At 26.1% G+C, this 11,171-nt stretch overlaps 1 protein-coding gene across 2 annotated transcripts; it reads left to right on the top strand.

The window, feature by feature from the left end:
* Positions 1-1,003: 1,003 nt before the first annotated feature.
* LOC135931962 (uncharacterized) lies at positions 1,004-9,432 on the top strand. Of its 2 annotated transcripts, XM_065469283.1 has the most exons (7): positions 1,004-1,234; positions 1,276-1,604; positions 1,647-1,740; positions 1,785-1,954; positions 2,002-2,097; positions 4,369-4,530; positions 9,099-9,431. In XM_065469283.1, exons 1-7 carry the CDS (start codon positions 1,030-1,032, stop codon positions 9,234-9,236), a joined length of 1,194 nt encoding a protein of 397 aa, XP_065325355.1. In that variant the 5' UTR covers positions 1,004-1,029; the 3' UTR covers positions 9,237-9,431. The 2 variants fall into 2 exon arrangements, with proteins under 2 accessions (XP_065325355.1, XP_065325356.1); XM_065469284.1 differs by lacking the exon at positions 4,369-4,530 and having other exon boundaries at positions 9,099-9,432.
* Positions 9,433-11,171: the final 1,739 nt, after the last annotated feature.

Genomic DNA, 11,171 nt, shown 5'->3' with positions numbered 1-11,171 from the left:
TTAAGACTTATCTTTGGCTTATATTCCAATTATTAAAAAACATTTTTGGTTCATTTTATATATTTATAAATTTATTTTCCCAAAAATCTATAAATTATGATGAATAGTTTTATAAAAAAATATCAACTTTACATTCTTTCTTTTAAATTATTATTTAAGATATATGCATACATATTTGAGTGTCAGGGAGTGGGGAGAGGACTAAGGGGGATATTTTTTTTAGCTAAAAATGATATTTACAAAAAGTGATAAATTTTGAAGGGGGGGAGGGAATTTCTCCTTGTTCTCCCCCCCTGGCTACGCCTAGTCACTAGGACTAGTAGAGGTCATATCTCAGTCTAGAATTAATTTAATTAAACCCATTTATATAACTTTGAACTATTATGGACAATCAAATCGGAATTAACAGTGCAAAACCCAGATTGAACGAGATCTGGATTGAGTCTGGTTTTAAAGTTTATTTAAAATATTTATATGAATTAAGTTTCTAAAACATTTATTTTCACTTATAATAACAAAATAAAAGAAGAGAAAATGAAGCCTCTTTAGCAATAGATATATTTATATTAGAATAAGAGTTTAAATTCATTAAAATTAGATTTTTTTTAAAAAACTATTCATATAATTAATTGAAATACGAATGTAATATAATAATGATAAAAACATAATACAATCTATAATAAAAAATAGATTCATGTTTTTCGGTCAAAACCAAACCAAATTAAAGACCTGTTGCAAAGATTGAACCGAAATATAATATTGTATAGGTGAAACCCCACAGTTTTATCCAAACTATGGTAAAAACAATAAAATCGGTCTACTCACCATCACTGGTTAGTATAAAATTTGATTGCTGGCTTTAAAAAAATTAATATATTTATTACTAAAATATTAATATTGGTTGAAAATGAAAATAAAATGAGTTTTCTATTTAATACAAAAATAATTGTAGTATAATCGGCAAAACAGCTGATAAAGATTTCTCTGAAATGCATCCTTGAGATTTGGTAAATCACCTGAAAATATTTTATGTGGACTTTGATTAATGTATTGAATGAATTCAATATAAAAGAATTAAGGAATATTACGAAATTGAGTGCATTTAATAATGCTTACAATGACTTCAATAGATATATATTTTACAAACAAAAAGGTTTAAATATAAAAAGAACCATTTTAGCAAAAAATCAAAATTTTCAGTATACTGCATTCAGATCATACTCGAATTATAAAAGTAATCTAGTATTACATCACACATTTAATTTTTTTATTTAGTTCATATTCCTTTTTTATGGCCAGATTTTAGTTTAGGGCATGTTGGATTTAAAGATCCTAGATTTCCATTACCCGGTTTAATAGGACTTAAGGAGAGTATTGACAATGCTAAAAAATTGAAAAAAGGAAAAAAAATTGACATAAAAAATGATTTAGATATGATTATTAGAAATGAAACTAATTTAACACCTAATGATTTAAATAATAATGTGTCAAAACCTGCTATCACATATAAAATTATGACTGCAATGGAAAATATATATAATATTAAATTGCCATTTGATCATCAAGTATTAACTATCTTCTTAGCAGAAACTTACCTGAATTATGTATTAATAATATTTATTTATTAATCTATATTTTAAACATAGTATGAGAAACAATATATCACAAAACAGTTTGCCTCTAATGATAACATATATATTCAGTGTAAAATTTATAACTGTCCAGAATTAATAAAATATGGTAACAAATTAATAACATTTTTATGATAATAAATTACATTTTAGACTTGAATTTTTTATTTCCTCATCTTTGTTTTGGACAAAACTTTTATAATTCACCATTAACTGCTATTGTTTTATCCTTGGAAGAAACATTAGTTAAGTCTAAGAAAAATGAAAACCTAAAACACAAAAAAATCTCAAAAATTAAAAAGAACAAATCACTAAGAGATTATGTGAGAAATATTTATATTTATTAATAAATTTTTTTATAAATATTTAGCATAAAATGCAGATTACAAATTTATGTAGAAATCTACAAACTTCAGGATATTGGTCAGAATATATTGAACTTCATCATAAACAAATGAACCTAATGGTTTTTATATTATAGATAATAATGATATTAATCAGATTTATCTCAGTTGATATGAAGGATAATGTCAATAAGAATAATATTTTGGGGATGAGAGTTAACTTTTTTAGATTAGTGAACCCTTATTATTCATAATTTGTTAACTATTAAATCTGGAATTAATTTTTATTGTATTAATATAGTTGCAATTAACCCTTCAATACTTCTGTGGGGTACATGAGACCCCAGGCTTGCTATAATTTATATTACATGAATATGATTAATTATTATGATCTGGAATCATCAGTAACTTCATCAAATATATCTTATAATCTTTCCAAATTTCACATATTTTGATTGAGTAGTTTTAAAAGTTAAGCATTTTATGACTGATTGGGGTTTGTGAGACCCCACCAGAGTAAATATGTAATTCATTTTCCAAATTTATTTATCTTATGATTTTTCAGATTCTGAAAGTAAATTTAATAAAATTATAATGTAATATCATTTTTCATATATTTGAGTTGAATATGAAAAATAACATTATTATCATATCCAAATTAAGAAAAGGATGTCATGACACTATAAACTTTCCACCATAATAAAAATGTTGTTACAAATGACCCAAGCAAACCTGAAATTATAACATTTTATAATATGGCTGAAGGTAGGCTAGATATGGTTGATTGAATGTCAAAAAATTATTCAATTTTAAGAAGGTCAAATCGATGGGCCCTAACAATTTTTTACACACTTCTAAACATATCAATTAATTTACATAATATAGCAAGCACAAATATCCAATATAAGAATTAATATAATTTAAAAAATATGAATGGAACTTATTAAGCCATATTTAGAAGTAAACAAAAATTCTCAGAACGCCCTGACTTTTGAAAGAATCTGCAATATATTAGGCAAAGAAATAGAAATCTTATCAACTCAAGAGGAAGGTTTAGTATGTGTCCTTGAAATAAGAATTATGTTTAGGAGCAAGTTATAAATTATTTATTTTTACCTAAATTAATATTTTATGTGATAAATGGTTTACATGTCAAAATTATGATATTTCAATGTCCTATATTTTTTATGTTTGAAGTAGTATTAGTGTAAATCTTGTTTTATATTGAAATGTTGCTACATAGCCATATAAAAATTGAAGAATGAATATCAAAATAATGAATTATAATGATGATATGATAGATAAATTATTTTTTCAATTTAATATTTAAAATTAAAAATAAGTTAGCATATTTTTTAGAAAATTTAAGTACAAATTATAATTATTTACATCATCTTTAATCTAAGTATAATAAATTAAAATAAATAAATATTTTATCAAGTTTAACGAAGTTTTATTATATCCAAATATTAAACCAAAATAATGAATACAAATGGAGATATATACATTTGAAATTAGGGTCTATTAAACTCCAACTAGAGCAATTATCTCATTTTTTCACAGGAGTATTGAAGGGTTAATATACTTGGTGATCTCAATTACATGTTCAATAAAAATTTATTTTATTATCATTTTTTTAATATATTTTCTTTTTTGCATAGTTTTAATTTTCATATTCTGTGTACTCATAGATATCCCATTTATGACACACTTTTCATTTCTTTATTTCAATATATTTGATTTTTATATAATTACTAGTAGATAGCCCGTCAAAAATGACGGGGAATAAGAATTTTCTTCTTATATTTATGCTAGATGTTACCTGTTATTTGAAAATTATATCCAATTTTATTCTTTTTACCCCCTCCCCCCTTCAGGCCAGGTTCGATCCATTAAAACTAAGACTAAATACTATGGTTTGAGTAAGAATAAATTTAAAGCTTTTACTTGATAATACCAATATGTTAAATTTACTGATCATTTATACATAATATTTAATATTAAAAAAAATTCCCAGGTAAAGTACAAAGTCATAATAATTTTGAAAAATTCATCCAAGCTGAATGAAAGATCATAATAATTTTGGTAGCTGAGAACTGAAATAAAATATTTAAATATTCATAATGAATTTAAAAATACAATAAAAATCAGATTTTCATGGGCCATGGTTTTTTGATCAGGCCGAGCCCAGGCCTACAAAATAACTTGTTTTAGGCCAATGTCTGACCCATAGTTAATAATAAAAAAATTATCAAACGTTCAAGCTCATAATTTTCCCCAAGCCCAACCCAATATAATTTATAAAAATATTTTCCAAGCCCAGTCCAACAAAAGCTGCTATATAAATAAATTCAATATTATATACTAATTTTTAAATATCACAAATAAACCAGACAAAAAGGATAGGAGGAACATTCTCGTTTTCTGATGACATGCTAGCTTCTTGTAATGATCCTAATTATCATTTTAACCATGTCATCCCTTCCACAGAGATAAGGGTCAAGAGTTCCTATAATAATGGGCATATTTTGATAAACGACACAGCAGAGTGTAAAGTAATTGAAAATTATATTTATAAAAAAACATTAAAAATCTCTGCCTAATATGCATTGGCACAAATAGACTCGATTATTAACTCTTGTAAACTTTTGAATTCACATTTTATAATGACCTATTGTGTTTAGTTTGAGTAAATCGTATTGATGTTATATTCTGTGTTGAAAATCATATATTACGATATTTTATTTCACTATTATAATTTTCTCTTAAAAAAAATCTAATCCTATATCCTCGTGAGAAAGTCTGCAGCTATATTTAAAATTGATATTAAAACAGTGCATTGGCTTTAAAAAATATGACCTATTAAAAAAAAATAGGTGCAATGGGTACCAATTTTTATATTAAAAATAATTATAATATAAAGTTATAATAAACTATTATAATAAATAGAAAAAATTGAAACAAAAAATATTTTGCCATAAAATACACAGATTTGTTTCTTTATCTTCTTCTTCTTCTCCGTTTTATGGCGATTTCCAGGTTTTAGGGTAGGCCAGTTTTCCCTCTGATTTTTTTTTCCATTTTTGACGGTCCTGAGCATCAATACTTGTAAGATTCAAGCCTCTCATATCCGCCGCTATCACATTTGTCCACGTCATCTTGGGTCTTCCTCTAGGTCTTGATCCTTCTACTTCCATCATTGTGCATCTCTTTACCCAGTCATCTCTTGTCATACGTTCCACATGCCCAAACCATCTTAGTCTATTTCGTCACATTACCATACCAATCATTTCTATACCTAATCTTGCTCGCAATTCCTTGCTAGTTTTTCTCTCTCTCAGAGATACCCCACACATCCATCTAACCATCCTCATCTCTGTTCTTTCTAATTTGGCTTCGTGAATTGCTTTCATTGCCCATGTTTCACCGCCATAAACTAAACAACTCCTCACACAGCTTACGTAAACTTTCCCCTTTAACTTCAGAGAAACTTTTTTATTTGTAAGAATAGACGACATCTCTCTGAACTTCTTCCAAGCTTGTCTGATCCTTGCAACAATAGCAGAATCTACACCACCATCTGCGTTTAGCATATCACCTAAATAACAAAACTTATCCACTTTTTCTAGGGTTAACCCATTGCCAATATCCAGACCACCATTTTTTAGGTTATCATTATTATGCATCCCTTTCATGCATGTTTTACAAATAAAGGTCATTCTTTCTAACATCAAACTGCCTTTTTTCCCGCTATATCTTTTATGTACCCATTTCTGGCATCTGGTGCATTGGATAGAATTCCTAGCAACTCCTTTCCCACATACACCACAAGGCCACTTACCTGATTCTTCTATCTTTAGATTTTCCCCACCAATCATCACCTTTGTTTTTGATGCATTCATTTTCAGGCCCTTTGCTTCCATAGTCATCTTCCATTTACTAACTTTATCTCTCAATTAAAATAAATATGTTGATAAATACATATATACACTTGCTTGCATATAAGCAGATTATATTTTCATTAGAGAAGAGTTGATGAACGTGTGCGAATTCACCCATTTTTAATGAAAAAAGTAAGATGTATCAGGGATGGGTAGTAACGTTTTTTTAAATTAAAAAATATAACTTTATAAATTATTATTAATATAACACTTGTAATCCGAATAAAAATTATAAGTAATCTTGAGTCATTAATATATTACATGCTAAATACTTTTTTATTTTTACAAAAATCTGAATAAAAATTTTTTAAAAAATATTTTGAGTTTATTATTAAAAAACGAAGTCATATAAAAAACAATTAACGGTTATAAAAATATAGCGCATATATATAAATTAAAAAAAAACAAACAACTGAATTATAAAATCAAAGTAATTGCATTTCTATTTATGGTTCTATACAGCAATTTTTTAAATTTAATTTTTATTCAATTTTAAGTATTAAATTTTTTTATTTTATATTAAACATTTAAATATATGATGGAATCCTTACTATTGGTTGAATCCAATAGAAAAAGGGATTTGGATATAGTTGGTAGGAAATCATTATTTCACTCTAAAGAGGAGTATTGGCTATATAAACATATATTTATAAAAAGATAGCTGAAAAGATGGAAATATGAATATTATATTTTTGCAATAAAGTTACACACTTCGCAATGGCGCTTAGTGGTTGTGGCAGTATGAAACTTGCCGATTTGAATGAAGATGAATATAACTTAGAAAACACATTTTATTCATTACCAGAGTATGGCAGTAATTTTTATCATAACTTTCATAAAAACAAGAACTAATCTTATAAAGGAGGAATTATGAAAAATATGTACATCCTCATTTTTGTTAGCAAATTTTGATCAAGATTTTAAGATTGACTTACCATATCATTATAATGCTTGCCACACAGTGAGCATGGTTATAACAACAGAACTATCCATGTCAAAACTACATCATTCAGCACTGGGTAAATTTTCTCAGGCAGATCGTAATCTGCCGAAGGCGGTAACCTGCGGTTCCATATCCAACAAGATAGGTAGTTTATCAGATGCATTATTTATGATAATAAATTATCGATTAAAATTGGGAAAAAGAAATAGGAAAACTTTAAATAGACATTAGAATTTGTAGAGGAATATCTAAAAATTCTAGAACCATTGATTTTTACCTTAGGACAAATACAAAATTATAATTAAAAAAAGTAATATTTCAATTCAAGTAATACAAAAATTTATAGCCTTATGTGATAGAGCCCCTTTAACCCGGAAGAAATAATATAATGCATGTGATCTAAATCATTTTTTTTTTAAAGTAATATAGTTTTAATATATTACATTTGTTAATCATTAGTCTAGCCCAGCCTTATGTATATGGAACTCTATTATTCTTTTTATCTTAAAGGCTTAACATTAAAAAATACAGTTATTTACTCTATAAAACTTTATTCTATGATTTAAAAATTTTTGCCCGAGGCCGCCCGCAGCCAGGTGGCCATTTTTTTATAGACTTAAGCTTCGCCATTGCAGCTTTAAATATATTCAAAAATAACTGATTCATTACAAATATGACATGAAAATGAATAGTAAATATTTACCACCTCCCAGAGTTGTTAACGGCTACTACATTTTTAAAAGGAGCTAGCTCCCGCTCCAATTAATGGAGTGCCACTCCATAACCGCTCCTTTGTTTTTCATTTTTTTAGAAGGTATACGAAACAAAATCATATTTTTTTTATCAAAAAGCTTTATTTATATTAAATGGTATATCAAAATATTTATAACCTTTTATTAGCTTTTAAAAGTAATAAATTTTCTAAATTAGAATTTAACAAACATCCACGCCTCTCCTCTAAGACCTGTTTTGCAATACTAAATAGGCACTCCACAGGAGCACTAGAAGAGGGAAGCAGGGTATTGTATTTTATAAAGATATTTTTCAGGGAATTTATCAAAAATAGTAATTTTGGTATCATTATTTAAAAAATATTTGTCCAATATATTATCTTCCTGGTGATCAATTTCATGAAATCCAAAAAAACCTTCCAAATTAATTTGTATTTAAAAGAAAGATTTTTTACTTTTAGATGCTTTTTTAGATTGAAGCTGCTCTTGAAAATGAAATAGTTTTATTTAAACACAAAAGACATTTTGCTCTTAAATTTGTTTGATCATTTGGATCAACATCTTTTAGAAGTTTAAAATATTTTTTGTATGATGGAAATGAAATCTTCATCTATGATCTCAAAATCCATAATATCTAAAACTATTTTTTATTATATATCAATAAAATGAATATTAATATGACTTAAAGATTTTCCAAAAATTTTCAATATAAAAAGGAAAACTTGATGTTTAATATTAAAATGATTAGATGAAAAACCAATATAAAACTCGGTAAACATTTAATAATGGATAAATTTAAATTAAATAAAATTTCTTTTTTATTGAATTTTAATTAACAAATATTATTAATAATTAAAAAATAATTTAATTTATACCTTAAATTTAAAGAAGCGGTGGAGCGGCGCTCCTCTACTCCAGCCCTAAAAGGAGCTAGCTCCCGCGGGGCGCTCCAGGTGTTTTTGAAAAAATGTAGCGGCGCTCCAGGAGCTGCCACCTCTTTTTTTTTCTTTAGTAATTAGGGACGAGAAAAATTTTTTTGTTTTTTTATTATAAAATTCCTTATGGAAAAATATAATTTACAAATATTTTTTTTGTTGAAAATTTTTCATTATTCCAATCATTTTATAACTCGCTCATTTTTTTATTTACATCGAATCTAGGATCTCAATCAGGCCCGTAGCCACTGGGGGGGGGGGGTGGTGGTTGTTTTTTATCTTTGAATAAATCAGTATTTTTTAAAAATTTATATTCATTCGGATAAAATATGATGAATAGGAAAGAAATCTAACATTAATATTTTTCGGGCCACGGACTGTGCCAGGCTTATATTTTATGTTAATGCCGGCTTACGGTTCCGGCTGATAGGTAGGCTCTGCCGACTCGAAGCTAAGTTATAGGGTCATCATTCAATTAGAAGGAATATAGAATATATAAGCAGAAAGGGAGGGCGGAATATTAATTAATTAATAATTATGATAAACATGATCAAAATCATAATTTTTTAATAGGTTATTGAATATCACCACAAATCTTATGGAAAATCAACACTAGCTAAGTCAAGAATCCATTTCCAGGCCATTATTTTTACCACCGCACCCATATACGGAAAAGTGCTCAAACGAATTATTAAAGAAAACTTTATTTAAAAAAAACTAATATTAAAACCTAATAATTTTATAATGCTGTTTTATATTTCGTTTGCCTGGTCAATTAATTGACATGCTTTTATTATATAAAACAGCCAGTGAAACTAGAATTATTGTTTATATGATGGAAATTGGTACCCTTAAATATTTTTTTATATTGTATATATACTTTGTGATATAAATAATATAAATTATGAATTGGTTATAGAATTTTGACGATAATCGGTAAATTTATTTTGTAAACTAAAAATGAAATTAAGATTTGAGTTGAGTTTTAAATTTAAAATAGAGGTCATAATTTTAAAAAAAGCGAATGGTAAAAATTAAAGTTTAAATAAGTAGTTCCTAAGTCATATATTAGAATTGCTAGTTTAATAAAGTAAACATGAATATCATATACTTTCACCTTTAATATAGCAAAATTGTTCACAATATTTTTTAAAACATTTTTTTTGTAGTATAATTTAGCATGAAATAAAGAAAAAACAATCTTAATTATTTTTAAATAGACCTCTTACTGGTAGGCTCTTTTCGATTTGACCAATTTCCTTTTTTTTCTCCAAGCGTTTTCTTATGCTAAATAAAGAACGGATTGATAAAACCATCCGTGTCAATTTTTTAATAAGATTTAACCATTTTTATAAACAATATGGTGTAATAATATATAAATATAGAAACTATTTATTTATATAATACTTATTAAATAATAAAAGAATAAAAACATATCAATTTTGAGAATCATTACATTACTGACTTGAAATATGTGATATCTTTTATTATTACATTTAAATTTAAAAACATTTAAGTAAATTAAGGCAAGAGGTTGAAAAATTTTTTTTTTTATTAATACTATACTTTTTTATTATAACCTATCAAATAAAATTATATGAAAATTAACATCAAATATAAAATAAAATCTTATTCTATAAAAATGGAGGTGGGACTACAAGTTCCCAAAAAACAAGAATAATTATATTTTAAAATAGTAATTTGTAGATTTTGTTTAAAAAAATAATATTCTTTAGGTTCTGTGTAAGGGCTCTTATCTTATCGCCAGGCTTGTTAACCGATCTTTTTAAAACGATCGAATCCCGATCACGATCTTTTCAAAAAAAGAGGATCGAAATCCAGGATCAACCTTTTTTTCTATTTAAATTTCTGAAGGAAATTTCTGACCGATGCAAAATTAACTAATATATGTTATCAATTTATTGTAATTGAATAATAATATAATATAACCGATGCAAAATTAACTAATATAAAAATAAATTAAATATGGCAGTAATTTATTGTAATTGAATTTTATAATTAAAATTAGCTTTTAATAATAAATTTTTTTATAAATTATCATCATTTAAACATCCGCGTCTTTCATTTAGAACATGTTTAGCTTTACTAAACAAGCGCTTCACAGGAGCGCTTGAGGGCAAAGGAGTATTATATTCAATAAATATTTTTTTAAAATTAATATAAGTATTAAAAATATTAATGGAATCATCATTTGAATAAAAAATTTTTTTAACGGAACAAGCATTTTGTACAGTATTTTTCCCCAAAAATGTCATCCATACATTCGTTTGAGGTATCCGCATATGGTTGTTCCTGCATATTTTCCAAATGGGCAACTAATCTTTCTTTTACCATTATATTTTGTGGCAGATTAATATAAGGCCAATTAAGTTTAAATTTAGGGTGAATCATGGTTGCCAAAATGTTACTGTCTTCATACAGTGAAGGAAATCTATATTATGAAATGATAATTAATTTATTATTAAATAAGTGTTCATTTTATTCATATAAATCAAATCAAGTATCTGCAAAACTTAACCCTTTTTAATTTTACAGTCAAGTCTGGCACATCATCTGTATGGTATTTATTTATATTTGGGTCATATCATAAATATTGATTAAATGTAAACTTAATACTTAATATAC

The sequence above is a fragment of the Gordionus sp. m RMFG-2023 genome, chromosome 1, assembly GCF_954871325.1.
Source record: "Gordionus sp. m RMFG-2023 chromosome 1, tfGorSpeb1-WG-v2, whole genome shotgun sequence".
NCBI classification, from domain to species: domain Eukaryota; kingdom Metazoa; phylum Nematomorpha; class Gordioida; order Chordodea; family Parachordodidae; genus Gordionus; species Gordionus sp. m RMFG-2023.
Note: the sequence above shows the minus strand (reverse complement) of the source record. Positions and strands in the feature narration are given on the sequence as shown.

What these genes read in the sequence shown, in the direction of transcription:
- LOC135931962 (XM_065469283.1), top strand. Translation starts at nt 1,030, where the DNA reads ATGTGGACTTTGATTAATGTATTGAATGAATTCAATATAAAAGAATTA. An exon ending in ATCATACTCGAATTATAAAA is followed by an intron (nt 1,235 to 1,275) that starts GTAATCTAGTAT and finishes TTTTTTATTTAG; the next exon opens with TTCATATTCCTTTTTTATGG. An exon ending in CAGAAACTTACCTGAATTAT is followed by an intron (nt 1,605 to 1,646) that starts GTATTAATAATA and finishes TTTTAAACATAG; the next exon opens with TATGAGAAACAATATATCAC.